Genomic DNA, 18,109 nt, shown 5'->3' with positions numbered 1-18,109 from the left:
GTTAAATTAAATGCCTTTTCCTGTGCACACCAGTATAAATACAGTGCTCTCCACACAGTCTGCAAAAAAAAAAAAAGCAATAAAGAGCCGTGGCCTCAGTCTGCTGCATTTAAAGAGCCATAGCCACTATATTTTCTTGTTTGATACTAGCTCAATTTGAGGCGCTTTGCAAACTTCTCATTTCTTGACAACAGTCTGGCTCAGGCGATGGTTACAAATGTCTGCCTGATCTCCATGGACGTCACCAGGACACTCAATGTGGGGTGTTGCGTAGAAGCAAAAAAAAAGGAGGGGTAGGCAACAATAGTTGGGTAGGCATTATATTTATGTGGCATTGCTATTTATAAAAATAAAGCTACAATGAGAGCTGCACTATCATGAAACATCTGCTTCATCAGGGTCTCAGCAAAGCACTCGTCAGATTTTTCTGTGCACTGGCAAATTTTTGGGGTGGCAACCACCAACCCTTGCCTTCCCTTGGCACCATCACTGCTCATCTCCAATATTTTTCCTCTTGCTTTGAATGCATAGCGCGGTGTGTGGTGAAGAGTGTTCAAGAAGTAATGTTAAAGGAGAGCAAATTTTTAACTTCAACCAAGTGAAAGAGTTCAATTGCGATGCTTCCTGGCAGTATGCACAGAGGTGGCAAAATTGCATCGTTCCGGTTTGAAAATACAACAGACTCTTTTTAAGACAAATTCCCAGATAAGATGAACAATAGGAGACCACCTGGTACATTTGTTTCCGACAGAACTCAATATAAAAATGTCCGCTTAAAATGAACTGTTTTGCGTGTCCTTCGGTTAAGACCACCTTGAGCAGCGACCGCATACCACAATGACTGCGCACAAAGGCACTCATGGGGCATTTGCGTGGCACTACGAAAGAAATAAACAAATATACAGAATGGTTCTACGCAGTAAAAAATGCACCCAAGATGGTTCCTGAGCACCTTTGTGAAAAACTGTGGGGAAGCCGTCTTGCAACAGCGCGCGTTCTTGGGGGGAAGCTTTTTTTGCCAGTGCGGAAAAGGCAGGGCACTATCCCGCCCACTCTGGCACTGAGAGCTGACATGCTTAGATCTTGGCATCGCGTGCGTCACGTGGTCTCCCACAGACTAAAAGGCGTGTATCTGCGAAGTGAACCCACTTATTGACTTGGGGCTTAAAAACTCCGGGACCACATTTTCAGTTGACATGGCTCCGCAATATGTGTTACTGTGGCGTAGTGATGGCCAGATATCAGATCCGCGCGCATTGCCTGCGGGGTACGGAAAGGCGTATAACGTGCCTGCTCGTGGAGTGGACAACAGCTATGCTGCAGAAGGAGTGAGGTATGAGAGAGTTGCACTGCTACCCAGCTGGGCACCTTCGAAGCACTCAGAGCAGGAAGAAAAGAAAAAAAGCAAAGATCATACACACACATGCGCAAAATAGCCGCCACTGTAGAATAGAGAGAGAAAAACGACTGTGAAAAAAAAACAAAAAAAAAACTAGACCAGTGACATTTTCAAGTAGGACTATGTTGTTGAGCTCACTTCATGCATGGTGCAATAAATGCTCTATTTGCAATTATTCTCTCTCTGAAAGGCTAATTTTTTCATTGTTTTTATGTAACATATATATGGACACACCTAGCATGCTCACATGCCTTTTCTTAAGGGCACTCCTGTTAGGACGAATTTCTGATTAGACGAACAAGTTTTCTGGTTCCTTCAAATACGTCTTAAAGACTTACATCAAGAGAGAACTCCACTGACTATCAAACCTCTTGATGGAAACGCTATGAATGTGCCTAGAGAAAGGTGCCACACTGTTTTCTGCCTAATGGTACATGCACTTCAACACTCTGAAATTTCAGCTGACTTTTTCAAATTTATGTTTTCAGTTTTGCAAACTCGCAAACTACATGCAAAAACAGTTCTCATATTACTCTGAAATTGCTGCAAGAAAGGAAGAACTTGTAAACTTGCTGATGCTCCCATGGTTTGTGTACCAGCAGTCCCACAGAAAAAATGCTGCTGAATGCTGTTTTATACCTGTGCTCATGTCATACTCAGACAGCAAGAAAATTGCAAAGGAAGTTCTGCTCTTTTCATGGCAGACTTCCAAGCCTGGCTGCATATTGCCATTGAAAGCAGGACAGAACGTGCCTGTATACCAAGTACAAATGCCAAGTATTGAGCCAACAGCTGTGACTGCTGCTGCATCTTTGCCATACGTGAAGGTGGAAAAAAGCTCCCCACACACATGCACACTGCCACTTCCTTCTTGTGTAGGTCAGCCTTTATTGTGCTAGCTCAGTGCATCCAGCACAGAGGTGTCGGACACTGTGTGCAGCAAACAGTGCAGCCAGGTCGCTGAAGTTGGGCCTCTGGTCGGGGGCCATGCGCCAGCAGTGTTGCATGGCTGCATATGCCCAGTCGGGACAGCCGTCAGGCATGGCCAGCCGTTCACCGCTCTCCACCAGTGCCAGCACCTGCACAGGGGCAAAGCACAAACACAGGTGCTTGTGCATTGCAAGCTCAGTCTGCCACACTCGAGGGGCTACTTGAGGGACCCCCTTCCCCCAAGAAGATAAAATGCACTAGTATCACTTAATGAAGAAGGAGGGAGAACCAAAAGCAAACCAGGAAATCATTGTGGTGTGCAAGCAGGCATGTTGGAGGTATCCAGCTTCCATGCTGGTTATTAATAGACAGCAGCGAGTGACAACAAAAGCTCAGGAAATCAATCTGGCCTTGTTCAAGCAAAACACCTGAACTAATACAATTCAACTATGCTGTCATGACAAAGGCCAAACTAATGGACAGAAGACTTGATATATTTTTTATTTAGGAAAAAAGACGAGAACATCTACTGAAGACAGGACAGAAATATATGGTTCGGCTTTAAAACACAAAAAAAATGTTACCTCAGTCCGCATTACTATGTATAATGCCCCTAATTTTTCGCAGTGAAAAACTTGCCAGTGCATGCCGCGTGCTTCCCCTTGATGGCCCAAAGTCATTGAGAAGTTGGCTTTTCATTGCTGTGGGTATATCAAAGAACAGTAAAAATAAATTTCTATAATATCCTTAGCTTGGTTACAAACATTATGCAAGGTCCACTCTGAAACAGATGATTTAAGGAAAAAAAATGCATTATATACGTATTCGTGCAAATATGGCGATTGACTGGCATTGACTGGCATGCCATTGACTGGCATGCCAGTATTGTCAGTCTTTCCATTCAAAACATTTGAGAATGTTGCTGCTAGAGCTGAAGCGCTTGATGCGCTAGCTTGATTGAGTAGATGGGGGAGCAAGCATGTCAAGTCATCAGCAAAACTTTGTTCGTTGCCAGATTCTACATTTCAAGACAATTCACATGATAGAACTAATCCAATTCCCGTCATTCTATCATTCCCACAGATGTCAACAAACAAAATATCTTAAAAATGGGGAAGGAGGGAATGCGGCTGCTAACACACAATTCTGCGCCCATGTGTCATCTTTCATGGGCTGTTGTCTCAGAGCGCTTTAAGTCTAGAATTCCTCAAACTGTGATTTCTTGCAGAATTTTGACAAACTAGGAACCTGAACTACGTATGGCAGGCAATGTAATGAAGACAGTCTCCTTCTGCAACACAAATTAGAAAACATGATGCCGAACATGTCTTAGGTCATGTTTACGATTCATCAACTTTCCAACTCCAGACCGTTGAACAAATTAGAAAACGTGCGTGTGCTCAGGCCAGTACAGCACTACCATTTTAGCACACAGCTAGGGCCATGTCATATTCTAGTTCCTGCAAGAACTGGTTCTTGGAAGCAGTTGTGTTGGCAAACTTGTAACAAAGTGCATGCACAGACACACTGGTTGTCCTCACTTCCCTACAAAAGCCTGGAGCACACTACAGTTGCAGCGCTGCTCTTCAGTGTCAACTTAACTACGCCGCACCCTCCCAAGGGCTCGTGGTGGTTATTCCCATGAAACGCACACGCAAGTGGAAAGCCCAGAAAGAAGGGAGAGGGCCATGCACTCTCTGCCTAGTCCTCTGAGCAGCACCGCTGTATTGAGGGGCAAACTAAGAGCTACGTCAGCTGTGCGCTTATGTGCGTGAGCTGTGAAAGTTCGTCACCTTCAGCACAGTGCAGGACTAACGCCTTCCGAAAGACAGCGCGAAACCTGCTCGGACTACAAGATGCAGATGCTACACGAGAGCTGGTACAGCAGTGTTGCGCGACAGCTCAGCTCCTACCACAGCAATTAACTGGGCAAGATGAGTAGCCAGTAGCTTACGAGGTCACAAAACAAGAAGTGACCCTGCAAGCTTGCCACCAAGCCTAAGAACGAAAACGCATGTCGCATGCCTGGCAAAATACCACAGTACCTTATCAAAACAGTGCAAAAACATGGATGTGAAAGGAGGACACAGACAGCGCCGTGTCTGTGTACTCTTTTCACGTCCACGCCTTTGCGCTGTTCCAATAATGTTGAACCAACTTGCTCAAGCTCCTACTTTGTTCACAGTAGTATGTACCCGAGAAGCCCAGGATGCATGTGTCAAGCAGGTCCACTACAACTACAGCAAGATGCAACCTAATTAAACAGCAGCTGGTAAACACTGGGCCATGGTCCGCGGCGTCCTGTGTTACTCCGCTGCCCAGTCACAACAGTAAATGAAATCTGCTTGTTAATGTTTGACTTCAAACAAGCCAGGTATCGAAATTCTAGAGTTAATAATTGTTTCTTGTGATTAGCTTCTTATTTAGGTAACAAGAAAATTTAACGACCAACTACTTTTTTGTCATGGAGGAATTCTGAGCGGCAGTCCTGAATTTGAGCGGAGCTTCACTGCAGACTTAAGTTGTATATCCGACCACAGAAACACCTGCACACTTAGTATTCAGCACTGCAGCTTCATATGCCCTGCATGTGCCACTGCCTCCCTTCTACTGGCAGCTCCTCATGCAAATAGGGAGCCATCACATGATATTTAGGATGTTCTCCACATACAGGACAATCAAAACAGCCAGAAATCCTAATTTTCGAGAAGCCTGCTGCACTTGAAAGAAATAACAAAAGATTGGCAGGCAACAAATCATTACTCTTTTATGCACTGAGATTAAAATAAGCCTTGTTTTCACTTCATTGCTTCAACTTCACATTTGAACAAGTTCAACTATACTACAATCCCTAGCTGTGCAGTGTTTTCCGGCAGTCACCTGAAAAATGTAACAGCACGGTTATACTGCACCTGTTTTAGTCATGTTGTGCAAAGTTGCAAAAGGAAAACTTGAAAATTTTAAATTGTGTACATTCCAACAGTTCTTACCTGCACCCCAGTGAGTGAGCCATAGGGAAGCTCTCCAAGTGTGTACATTTCCCAGAGGGTGATGCCAAAGCTCCAGGCATCGCTGGCATGTGAGAATGTGCCAAAGTTGACCGACTCAGGGGCATACCTGCCAGAGTACAGACACCAGCACAAGCAGCTGTGAGAGACGTTACAAGGTCAGCAGTGTACCAGTTTTCCTCAGCAGTGAACCCCTAGCACAAACAAAAACAAGACTCTGCTAAGCAGAGAGAATACAGACCACATCCAACACCTTCCAAAATGCTCAAAGCTTTCAGTGAAGTGCAAAAGTGTGCCGCTTGGTGCATGGCAACAAGGAGAAGGGAATGCATAGCACAGGGGCGGGACTCAAGAATACAGGAGACATGGTCATGCCAACCAGCAACTGAACAATTGTTCAAGCAAAGCACATGCAAAAGAATGTGATAGTGCACACACACACATGCAAACAAGAAGAGAAAGGAAAAGAAAATAGTGGTGATGCAACGAAAGTTCACGTGCAGTTGGCATGACGCCGATGCATTCACTTTTTGGTTGATCACGAAAATACAAAAAATCTCCCTGGCCCTTTGCACTACATTTGACAACGCTCAAATGAAGGAGAGCACCCACGCTTATAGCAATACACAGCTAGGTGTATATTCTTTCAGCGAATAAGCATGCTCTCTCAGTCATCAATAATATTAATTAGGAGGTTTAATGTCCCAAAGCAACACATGGGCCATGAGGGAAGCCGCAGTGGAGGGCTGCGGAATAATTTAGACCACCTGGGGTTCTTTCATTGTGTGCTGGCATTACATAGCACATATGCGTTCTTGCATTTCATCTCCATCAAAATGCAGCTGTCGCAGCCAGAGTACAATTCTTCAACCTTGGGATCAGCTGCCAGATGCCAAAGCCATTGAGCCACCGCAGCAGGCAAACGGTCATCAATAGGTCACCCATTGGTCTAATGTAGCAGCGACCGCACAGCAAAACTCAGCTATAACCGTCAACAAACTGGTGATCCTGCTACTCACAGCAAGTATTCCTGTTGCTACTTTCCTTGCTTACTTATCTGCAAAGCCCAGACAGTTTCCTAGGAGCTGAAAACACAACCCTTACTTCAGCATTTTTTCCTTGACATTATGGGACAGCTTGTCCATGTATGACATTATGGCTGGGAGAGATTTCTAAGGTCCAGACATTTGCAGCTGAATTTTCACCTTTCGTTTGCATGACAAGACACTAGGCTATGCCTGTCTGCATGTGCTTGGGAAAACCAGCCTTCCTCAGCCTGGCAATAAGCCCCAAAAGGTGTCCTTCTGTCAAGTGGTCGCAAGTTCTTTTCAAGCTCCGAGACCCGTTTTAGCAATTTCTGTTTTGACAAGTTTAAATTGAGCAGAATGATACAGAAGAAGAAATTGTGACATTTGAGGGGCGCATTTTCAGCAAAGGTTGCTATCAGATACAAGTTCAAGGTTTGAAATTCAAGGTCTTAATATTTGGATTGTCTAGTGTTCGGCAGAAAACATGGATACAATTGCAACCATACGACTTTTCCTGAGACAAACAACTCCTATCAAAGAACCGCTTTGATAGTTCCCACAAAAGTCCAACATGAACCATCATTTGCATGAAATTTAATAAACAAGTGAAAAATGCGATATTAAATTACTTTCTCACGTGCACAGTGGAGAGCATTGTGGCACAGCTATGAATATGCAGCCGAAACATGGCCAAGCCAAACACACTCCCGGTGTGCAGAGGTGCTCTTAGGTGCTCATACAGACAGTGGTGCCCTTCTTTTAGGGAAACTCCATGGCCTTGGGAGCTGGAACCTCTGGAGCAGAGCAAAAAGCCTGACAGCTTACACAACTCCACTGCATCTCATTGCTGACACTGCCAGGAATTCATTCAATGCAATCCACTATACCTGGACTTTTTATTTTCAGCTCTGCCTTCGTGCCCTGCTTTGCTCCCACATTTCATCCACACGCAATATAGCAGTTGAAGCAATACACGGGTTCCATGCCATGTTTGTGGTTTACCACAGAAGCATTATTTCTGCCCTTAATCACACTTCTTGGTTTCTGCAGCCAGCTAACTACCGTTGGGTAGCACATGAACAAATTGGTTGCGTTCATGCGACTACATTAGTTCGGACAACACCATCCTCACTTCGAGTTGTTGATCAATTCACTCTCGAGAGCCTCCCCATCTGCTAGCCACCCTAGTTAACATAGTTGGTAGAGTGACTGCCTTGGTCAGGTGGTGGTCCCAGATTCGATGCCTGGACTGGGACGAATCTTTCTTCAACTGTGAATTATCTCTGAAATCTCCTTAGGTTTCCCTTGTAGCAGCATGGCTGCGCTCGGGTGGATACTCATCGGTAATTACTCCCTTAATACAACACTGCTCTCCAAAATGCATTATGCTTGCAATCACATAACTAGTGCCATCGTGTAGTGATTAGCAACCCTGTTTTCCTGCCCAAAATATACAAGCTCCGTGGCAGTGGGGAGACTGCACCTATACTCACCACTTCAGAGGCCAGCGCCCACCTGTGGTTGCCCGGTAGTAATCGCTTCCCATGGCCAGAGCCCGAGACAGCCCAAAGTCGCTGATTTTCACCTTGGAGCGCATGAAAAAAGGAAGCCAGGTTGCCACGTATCAAGCTGGAAGGGTTCACTTGGACTGCCTTGTGTGCTACCATGCCTAACTTGAATGTTCTGGCATTTCAGCAGGAAATGTGCTGAAACAATTGAACCTGAGTGTGTGATGCCTCTGGGCAACAGCAGCACACACTCGGTACAGTGGTAGCTTATGCTGCTGTAGAATGCACGGTAGGTCCCTTCCCAGTGCACAAAACATTTTGACGCAGCTGCTTGTTGCACAAATGAGAGGACTACATTCAGACACAAAAGTGGAACCTTATAGCACAGCAAAACTGCTGCTTTCCCAAACAAGTCACAAGAGTAACTAAGGTGTCCTGCTGATGAGTGTAAAGTCGTAGACTGAATCGGAAGCTGCAGGTGCATATTTGTTAAGTACAATGAGCCATCACAAGATGTGCCAGAGACACACCAGACATGCATGGCAGTGCTTGCAAAAACACAAAGAGGCCCAACCTGCATGCGGGAAGCCAGCAGCAAGTTGCGGGCTGCCAGGTCTCTGTGCACGAAGCGGCGCGCCTGCAGGTAGGCCATACCACAGGCCACCTGGTGGCCCCAGCGTGGAACATCCTCTTCCAGGTCCACAGGGCAGCCCTGTTGCAGGTAGTTGAGCAGAGAGCCCAGGGGCAGCAGTTCCTGTACCATCATCAGTGGTGGTCCCAAGCAGATGGCGAGCAGCCGCACAATACAAGGGTGCCGCAGATCCACCATAAGTTCTGCTTCACGTGCAAAGCCCTCACCAGCTGACACTTCCCGCAGTCGCTTCACGGCCACCGACACCTGCACGTGACACAAGGTACAATGCATGCAGCATTGACACACGAAGCCATTATACACCTAAGTGGCTGATCAAAGACCCGAGACAGCTTCGGCACATAACAACTTCCGCTATAAAAACAGGAAAAGCTATTACTGTACGGTTTTTTACGGTAATGCACAGCTTCCCTTGACAGCCAACCATTCCCAAACTCTCAAGGCCGCCTACCTGCAAACCCTAGGTAGCACAATGTGCAAATCCTGCACCACAAGTGGCAGCGACACTGCCATGCACCATACACATTCCAAGGCCATCAAAACCTATCCATGCCACAGTGCAGTGCAAGAGCAGCTGCCTACAGACATGCTATTAATGCCTTTTTTTTTTCTGTGATTATGTTTTTCTTTTCTTCAGTTCTTCGATAAAAAATTGCAATGTCGAACCCCTTCATGACCCTTTCAGAGCTTTATTTACTCCTTCGGTTAGCCTAAAGAGGCACAATCTACAAAAAAAAAAAGTTGCAAGTTGTGCTGGTCAGTACTTATAATAAACTGCACATCTCCAACCAAAAATGTTAACTTCAACCCAACGTTTCGAAGCCGGCTCGGCTCCTTCATCAGGGGTGACTGAGGGCAGTAGCTAGTGTTTTTAAGTACGGAGGAGAGGAGGCGGTCAAAGGAATGAAGGCTGTGATGAGAAAGGCGTGGGAAAGAGGGGGGAAGGGGGGAGGGGTTACGGCTGTGAGTCACGTTGTCGCACTGTGGGAAGGCGGTCAATGGCGACTTTTTTTCGTTGAGTTGAAGAGCGAAGTCCCTGGGTGTATACTGGGGGCAGGTTTCCTTTTTTGGTTGGAGATGTGCAGTTTATTATAAGTCTTCAAACCCAACCAGACAGGCAAATCTGTCAATATGTTCAGTTTTCAATCTGGTCAGTACTTGCAAGTACAGTTCCTAGCCACGCACTAAAGCAGAACAAAATCTCAAAAGCATGCGGATATTAATGTGCTAATACCTTTGCCATTCAATAAATAACTGGAGGTGTGTAACCCGTAATTTTGAGCTAAACAATATGATTGCATTTTCAAAAATCAAGTACTCAGGTTCTCGATTAATTTAAAATTCAAATAGTTGGCTGTACTTGCATGAGTTCTAATGCCAACTTTAACTGAGCTTAAAAAGCTAACTCAACCTTGCCACAGAGTGCATGGCATTTTTCACAATGCACCTCCTGTGCTTCAGTGCACTTAACACACTGAAGTTCAAACCTTCAGTTAGCCACTGTCCCTTTTTTGCACCCGCACAATCAGAGGCAGTGCCGCAAAAGCACTGCAAATAGCATGGAAAATTGCACAGCCAATGTTAACAAAGGATTTGCTAGCAAAACCACACCTCGTGGGTCCTTTGCATATTGTTTCTTTTCCTGCGTTCTTGAATCGGCACACACATATCTTTACACATGTACTGCGATTTTGCAGTAGAACGCTTTACAACTAGGCTGAAAGGAACCTGGTTCCTGTTCTACCCTGGTGTACAGAACATCTTGTGTCACTGGATGAGAATTCACTATAAATGCAAACAATCCTGCCTTACTACACACCCTGCTGCAGGTCATTTACCATGGCCTACTGTACACATGGATAGCAATGGTGTGAAAGAATATCCAGAGTGAAATGAGCAAGGGAACAGTAAGCAAGTAAAACCTCACGTACACATTCCTTTAAATTTAGCTTTGGATAACTTGGTTCTGCACACTCAATGAAAGAAATAAGCGAGTTTCTTCCGTCTTGCAATTGCATCCTCATTTATTCCTGAGTCCTCTATGTGTAGTCTTCAGTACTGGCATACCCTTACAAACAATGATAGCCCACACAGCTTTCACCCTCCTTTGCATTTGTTTACAGTCGCATGACCTATGGTACTGCTGCTCGAGGCAATGCTTGCCTTATTCATATTTCATCTGTGCAACATAATTAAAATCGGGCCATCCACATTGCATGTAGTGCTCCACGAATCCTAGCTCTTTACTTTAAGGGGGGAAGAGGGTTTTCAAAAAATTTTTTATTAAGAAGTCACATTTATGAAATCTTCATTTTTGCATGCTGATTTCAAATGTCATTTAATTTTATGTAAAAATATTTTATTGTGCACTTATGTAATATGTTATGTAACTTTCTGCCTAGGGCTGTCAAAGAAACTTTGGTGCAAGAGACTAGCTAGAATGCATGCCGTTGGTTTCTCTTGACATCAAGCTATGCAATAAACGTAAAGTTATCGTCCTGCCTGTCATAGAAGTTGAGTTATAGGATTTTGAGTTGTCACTTCACAAATGGGAAGAAAATTTTGCATTACAAACAAAGTGCCTAGCATTCATGGGACTTCCAGTGTGGCTGGGCCTTAAAGATATAGAGCAATGGCACGCACACCTCCTGTTTCAGCCCTGTGAATACTAGGCACTCAGAAACTGCTCCCAAGATGTCCAAGCAAGCTGACCTCAGTGCCTTCGGGTGTCACCCACACTCCTTGCAGAACAGATCCATACTCTCCTTCGCCCAATGTTTGGCCTGCACACAGAGACTTGAGTTAGCTGCAGTATATGTATTGCAGGTTAGCATTTCACACCCACACACAAACGATCAAATGATTGCTAGGCCACGTTGCCCTGAACATGCATCATGCATATTTAGCTGTAAATGCTGCTTTGTTTGGCCAATTCTGGACCAAAAACAAATTTTCATTATGCACAACAATAAAATGGCTAAAGCTCCCATAACTGCAGCGAAGGAAGAAGGTAGGGAAAGAACCAAGGAACGTGTTTACACTGCCTGGGAAGCCAGAAAACATTGCTGATAATCATGCCCTTTACTGGATATGAAAAGGACACTGAATGTTTTCACATTTGCAGGAAACAGCAGTGCATGGATCCTACTTGACGATTTCACTGAGCAAGCACTGCAAAATCTGCCCTTACACACACATACCAAATGCATCAGGCATACCTGGTTACCCATTTAGGTAGATTAGCTGACCGTTGCTCCTTGTCTATTGAGAAAATGGAGAATGATACCTCAGGAAAAACAGGCAATTTACACTTAAGCTGCACTATGCCATTTGGTCACAACCATAATTTAGCAGAAAAGCAAAATCCAGAGACAAGTGAGCACATAAGGCTGCATTTCTAACAATCCGTGATTGCAAAGTACACTAGCTCCCAACTGCAGTGCACACACTGTTTAGTTTTCATGACAGGCCATCATCCCCATCGAAACGCACAGTGCCCATCACAAGGATTACTGGGGGCTCAGGTGGGCCCCCACTTGCGTCTCCGCACTCACCCAGCCGCAGCGAGTCTCGGCTGACTACCGCTGTCAGGGTGGGCGTCTGCCGTTGGGATGTGGGAGACCGAGGCCCAACCGGTGGGGGCTCATCTGGTGCCACTGGTGGGTGCAACATACAGAAGGGAGCACTAAGCAAGCAGAACTGCTTCACACACTCACTCAAACAATGCTCCAGCCTTTCCCAAAAAGAAAATAAGTCAACTGTTTGCAAACTGAATGAACATACTTTTCTCCTCTTAGGCTCAACAACTGAAATAATGCAGCAGTCTAGTCCTTACAGTGGCAAAAACAAGAGGCAACATGCAGGGTTACTGCTGCAAACATAACGCTATGGCAGATTTGTGAGGAAAGCTTTCCAGGGTTCATGGTGTCACTGAGGTTGCCAGTAACCAAACTCTTTGTAAGGTCATAACATCGTGTGATCACCTTCGGAACAATAAAGAGGGCTTCTCTGCAGTCAACCAGCAGTTGTTCTGTGGCATAACATCACGTGACCACCTCAGTAGCTTACTGCCAAAACAGCGCAAGTGTCGAAGAGTGTGTACCCCTTGTGCACTGCACAAGTCATGCAGGCATCATTTTTTCGTACCATGCAGTGAAAATTCATCGAATTTTTACAACAGCGATCACATCTTTGCAAGTTCTTTCTCAACCAATTGTTTTATCTGTGCCACAGACACACAGCACTACACCAGCTTCTATGCACCAGCAATAACAAAAGCCTTATATCTTGAAAGGTTCTACAAGCCTGTTCTTTTGGCAAAAGTTTCTTTCAGTGCAAATTGTTCAGATAAAAGTGGTCACTGTTCGAAAAAAACTGCCAAAGAGCACTGACGGGGCTGAGCCAGGCGCACCGGCAGGCCATCTTCAAAGTTGCCGTAGTGGGAGATCAGGTGCTCCAGCGATGACAGCAGCGGGCCGTCATCTATGTGCACATACGGACCCTGCACAGGAAAAGCCGCCCATGCCCATGTGATGCAAAGTGCTGGCACAGCCCACAGACTTTCGCAGGAAAAAGGAATACATTACTAGAATCAAAGGTTCGTGGCCACAACATTTTATCAACTCTGCAGCCACTGTGATCAACATATGTTACAAATGTCAGGCAACCTGGAGAAGCACAACTGCCATGCGTAAACACTCACTGAGCATATGTTTATACCACACGCCTCTACAGACTCCACTGTCAACAAGTGAGCTTGGTCCATCGCAACGGGGGCGCCTTCCAATGATACTCATTTATTTATTCAATTACTTGTTTTTTCAGCCGGCCACAACCACATTAGTCCAACAAATTACCTAAGCTCAAAATCCATCCAACTCTCAGATGACTCTGATCATGGTTCTTTGTTTTCTCGCTATTCCCTCTGATGTTTCGAAAGACCATCCATTTGACAGTTCTGCACACTACATGCTCTGGCCATGTCCATTTATTTCTTCCTATCTATTTCAGCTGAGGCAAGTAGCAGTGCTTCAAAAATGATCTGAATCAGCATGGAAGTGCTCAAAGCCTTCTCCAGGGTAGACACTGATGATGCCTGTGACATGTTTTGAGGCAGAATGATGCCTACACTGGGCAAACTTCAGCTCCACTGAGTGATCAAGTGCACTGCTGGGGTCTCCTAGCAAAGACACAAAACTGCCCTCCGGTCACAGAACATGAGTGAACCCCCACCCGCAAAAAGCGTCAGAAACGTCACTATAATTAAGGCCACTAGTCTCCTACAACACTGCAAAAAATCGTAGATTTCAGCATTTTTCACAGAATTGTGCATTAGCAGCCACATTCTCTTTTCAGTGCACTAGCATTAGGGCTCCCACTCCTGTCTGTCCGAAGCCTCTGCGTGCATGCAAGTTACCGTGGAAAATCCTTTCCTCACCCCGGCGCCCCTTCCCAGAGAATCGCATGTGGAAGAATGTGGCGTCGGAAGAGGAGGAGAAAGCAGTGGCTCTCTCTTCTGTTCTGGGCCTTGCAGCCAGAAGGCTCTCAGTGTGCGAGCATACAGCGAAAGCAACATGTGTGGGTGCCGAAGAAGGGGATGGTGAACGCGAGAGAGGGTGGAGGCTCTTCCTCTTGAGATGGTTTCAGTCCGCCACTTTAGGGCTGTCAAAAGCCCCCGATGAGACGGGGCTGGAGCGGAAAATGTGAACTTGTTCCCAACTCATTGTTATGCTTCTCTACAGCTAACTTCGTGCGTACTAATCCAACCCCATCAAGCCTTTTAGTTTAGTGCGCTTGCACTAGAATATTTCAACCTAACATTGGCAATGCCAAACAACATGGATTGCTGGTGCTCTCATTCGAATTTAGCCAAACTAAGCTAAATCGCCGGTGATTTTTTTATCCCATGTCTTATTTGCCATGAATTTAATTCTGCTTCATTTGATGCTTTGTGTTCAAGTTTGTATGCTTGGTATATTTCCCCCTTGTTGCCCATGAAATGTGTGTCATAATGTACTCCGCCCTGCTAAAATCCCTGTTAGGACTGCAGTATTAGTTGATTAATTAATTCATACTTACTTTGTGAACAATAGTGGAAATGACAGTATGTTGAGAATGTAATGGATTTAAGTGCCTGAATTCTAAAAGCATACAGTCTGTTAATGAATGAATTTTTGCCGAGTGCTGCAGGTCTGGGAGCAACGCGCCCGCACGCTTCTATGCGGGGAGTGAAGATGCTGGCACCTGTCAAAAGCAGCATTAGTGTATTTGCTTAAACATAAAGTGTTTTTTGCTTGAATAATCTGCTTCAAAAAGCACTGCGTGCCATATGTGGAACCAAACTGCGAATATAGTTCTCTCCAAAAATTACACATTGGCACAGTGCAGTGCAGTGCAGTTACAAAACGACAGAGTACACTCTACACGCACTGCAGCATACCTGGGAATGTATCTCAAAGTGGAATACTGATGTGGGTCCAGCCAACGACAGCACATAAGAGGTTCGTCGTCCACGTCGCACAAGGAACGTCCCTTCCTCAGATGTGGAGAGAAGCCGTGTCGCACACTGCAAATAAGAATGCCTTCGCTGTGGGAAGATGCAGACGGCAGAAAAGTTGAGGGGGCAGAAAGGCCAATTGGATTGGAAAACATTTAATTCGTCAGAAGAGGCAGAATGCAGACGATCCATGCTAGGTGGCTATCAGTCCACGGCTGACAGCGACCTGGGTAGCCCATTCAATGACCCGGGTTTGAACTCCCCAAGTCTGAGCTGACCAACACGGCCTCCCACTGCTCGAGAGTAGGAACCTGTATTAGAGATTTCGAGGGCGGCTCCTCTTTACAATTCCACGATAGGTGATCATAAGTGGCTAAATCACCACATAATGTACATGCAGGGTCGTATTCACTGGGGTAGAATTTTGACAACAGGTAAGGCGTCATGAAGGATCGCGTCTGGAGTCGCCTCCAAGTGGTCTCCTGCTCCTTATTAAAGGCTTTGTCTGGAGGAGGGAATATCCTCCTTTCAAGTTTAAAATGATTAGTAATATCGTGAAAAGATGATAGGCCGTCCTTCGAAAAACTCTCAGCAATGACAGCGTCCCCTGCTTGGCTGACGAATCCTCGAGCTGTTATGTGTGCCGCTTCGTTACCAGGGTTCCCCGAGTGAGCCGGGACCCATATCAATTCAACAATTCTGTCTAAGTCTTTGGTTTGACCCAATATGCTCATTGCTGCCTGAGAAATTCTGCCCCTCGCATAATTGCGTATGGCAAATTTAGAGTCGCTGAGTATGGTAGTAGCTTCTGTATTAATGATAGCAGAAAGGCCAAAATACCCTTCGCAAGTCCCCCACTTGCATTTGCTTTTGCAATTAGGCCTTGCGGCACTGAATAGGTTATACTCTGTGACTTGGATGAAATGAGGAAAACTTAATGCTGGCCTTGATGATGAGAGATAAGACCACGAAGCATTTTGTTTCAGGTTTGTGGTTTGCACTTCTATATGCAGTACCATTTTATTTTGTTCATCCAAGTGTAATGTCCCACTCATTTGAATGGTTCCTTCTAATGCATAGTGAAGGGACTTGACTCGGAAAAGTTCCCTGAACTATAACTGCTATTCAAATTTATGCAGAGGACATGCGGCAACAATTCGAGTATGCATTCACACATCCATAACGTGGTCACTGTGTGTCCAGATCTCTTGCAGGGAATGTAAGTGACGCTATTTAAAGAGCATAATGACCTTGGTGGCCATTTTTCGTTACCAGTGGCTTAGTGGTTAGGATGCTCAGCTACTGAGCCGGAGTTCCTGGGTTCAAACCCGACTGCGGCGGCCGCGTTTTGATGGCAGAAGGCTCCAAGGCTCCCGTGTGCTATGTGATGTCAGTGCATGTTAAAGATCCCCAGGTGGTCGAAATTATTTCAGAGACCTTCACCTTTTTCTCTCTTTCTTCTTTCACTCCCATCTTACAATTACTGCACCAATTCCTTTCCTCAAAGACCAATTTTACCAACTTTTACCATTTTTGGTGCAAGAGGACATGATATTTAGCTCTTTAGGCAGTTTTGGATGGCCTAAAGTCAATGGTTGAGTTCCCCATGTTCTTTACGTTGAAAAAAAAAAATTTTTTTTTCCAAGTTCAATTTGTTTCACAAATGCTTCTCTCAAACTCAGAAAATTGCTTATTGTGGTGCGAAATTGTACTCCATTATTGGTAGTACTTGGCTGCAGCAGAAAGTTCACTGCAGTGGCACCCCCTGTAGTGGCGTTTAGCAGCACTCACGCACCATGTCTATCAAACAGTGAACAGACTGTTCACCAGGCTTACCTCTCTGTCTACATGAGGAGGGTGCAGCCAAGAGCTCCGCGGATATGATGAAGCAGGTCTCTCATAGGATTCTGAGAAGGAAAGACAGAGATTAGTGAGACTACCACAACCACCTCAATTTCTAATTAACTGCTTTTGCTGAAAGGTACCACAAGGTTGCAGTTTCTGTCTGCCCTTGTCCAACACCACCCAATTAGTCTTTTTACATAGATTCCGACTGAGTGCTGCATTTATACAACAGCAAATGCGTCTCGTCTACTGCAGAGGGTATTTTGTACAAGCTCATGGAAAAAGTGGACAGTACGATTTGTTTTTGGCCACATGCGCACAGGAACACACATCAGCCACTGGCCAGGCCTGTCTGCACATGTAACAAATTCGACAAGTGCGAGGACTGATTCCTGGAAGCAGCCACCAACTGGCCGAAACAGCGGAGGCAAGCATTGTGGTGCAGTCCCACTGTCGACATTGGTTCCCCTCGATTTAAAGAGCCTGGATCACATGGTAGCTGTTTGAATCACACTTGCGATCGCGAGTGCAACAGTGAGCCGGCACAGCTTGGCACAGCTTGGCACTGCAGAGTTTGATATATCCTTCATTGCCAATCGCATACAATATAGAAAGTATAAATTGCATGTGTTTGTTAAAAACGTTTATGATGAGTTCGATACTGCCAATAATTCGTAATACCCATGTTCGTTTTATTGAGGTTCAAATTGAAAATGGACAATTTTGAGGTCACTGCTTGTGAGTGCAGTGGCTATGCAACTGTTGCAATAACCAAACCACTTTGACATATTTGAAAGAACAAGCTATTGCTCCAGGAGTGGTGTGCTTCGAAAATCATGAATTACTGTAGCCCTGGCTGGCTGAGACATAGATCCCCTGAATCATGCATGTTTTTCGTAGCAGCTTGTGCGTCACCATCCTAAAGGCTGCTTGTTACAATGGCAGTTTGCAATGCACCGTGTGCCACGAGCGCTTCTGCTGCTTCAAGCCAATCAAGGAACGTTTCCAGAAATCAGTCCTAATGGGGAGCAGAGATAGAATGTGGGGCCTGATTGCTGCAAGAGAATTTCATAGTAGCCAAACCATCTCCGCACTATATTTGGTTTTGTACGTAGCACTGGACTTGACTACCACCCAGGAGGAGGCCCAGAAGCTGCCAGGGAGTGCATAGGCTGACATCCCTTCTCTCTCCTCGTTGACATCTGCTGTGGCCCTTTCCTTCCTTCAACGCCTTCACCTTTCC

General features: G+C 45.4%; 1 protein-coding gene across 3 annotated transcripts in view; it reads right to left on the bottom strand.

Moving 5' to 3' along the window:
- Nucleotides 1–2,267: 2,267 nt before the first annotated feature.
- The window catches only part of Shark (SH2 ankyrin repeat kinase), a 29,467-nt gene continuing 13,625 nt past the window's right edge, over nucleotides 2,268–18,109 (bottom strand). For all 3 annotated transcript variants that reach the window (XM_077660180.1, XM_077660181.1, XM_077660182.1), the window contains 9 exons: nucleotides 16,858–16,928; nucleotides 14,965–15,090; nucleotides 12,918–13,026; nucleotides 12,080–12,181; nucleotides 11,238–11,308; nucleotides 8,448–8,771; nucleotides 7,859–7,950; nucleotides 5,320–5,446; nucleotides 2,268–2,478 (listed from right to left, as the gene is read on the bottom strand). In XM_077660180.1, the coding sequence (XP_077516306.1) occupies nucleotides 2,287–2,478; nucleotides 5,320–5,446; nucleotides 7,859–7,950; nucleotides 8,448–8,771; nucleotides 11,238–11,308; nucleotides 12,080–12,181; nucleotides 12,918–13,026; nucleotides 14,965–15,090; nucleotides 16,858–16,928 (1,214 nt within the window). In that variant the 3' untranslated portion in view covers nucleotides 2,268–2,286. The remainder of the gene's footprint in view (nucleotides 2,479–5,319; nucleotides 5,447–7,858; nucleotides 7,951–8,447; nucleotides 8,772–11,237; nucleotides 11,309–12,079; nucleotides 12,182–12,917; nucleotides 13,027–14,964; nucleotides 15,091–16,857; nucleotides 16,929–18,109) is intronic.

The sequence above is a fragment of the Amblyomma americanum genome, chromosome 3, assembly GCF_052857255.1.
Source record: "Amblyomma americanum isolate KBUSLIRL-KWMA chromosome 3, ASM5285725v1, whole genome shotgun sequence".
Classification (NCBI taxonomy): Eukaryota; Metazoa; Arthropoda; class Arachnida; order Ixodida; family Ixodidae; genus Amblyomma; species Amblyomma americanum.
Note: the sequence above shows the minus strand (reverse complement) of the source record. Positions and strands in the feature narration are given on the sequence as shown.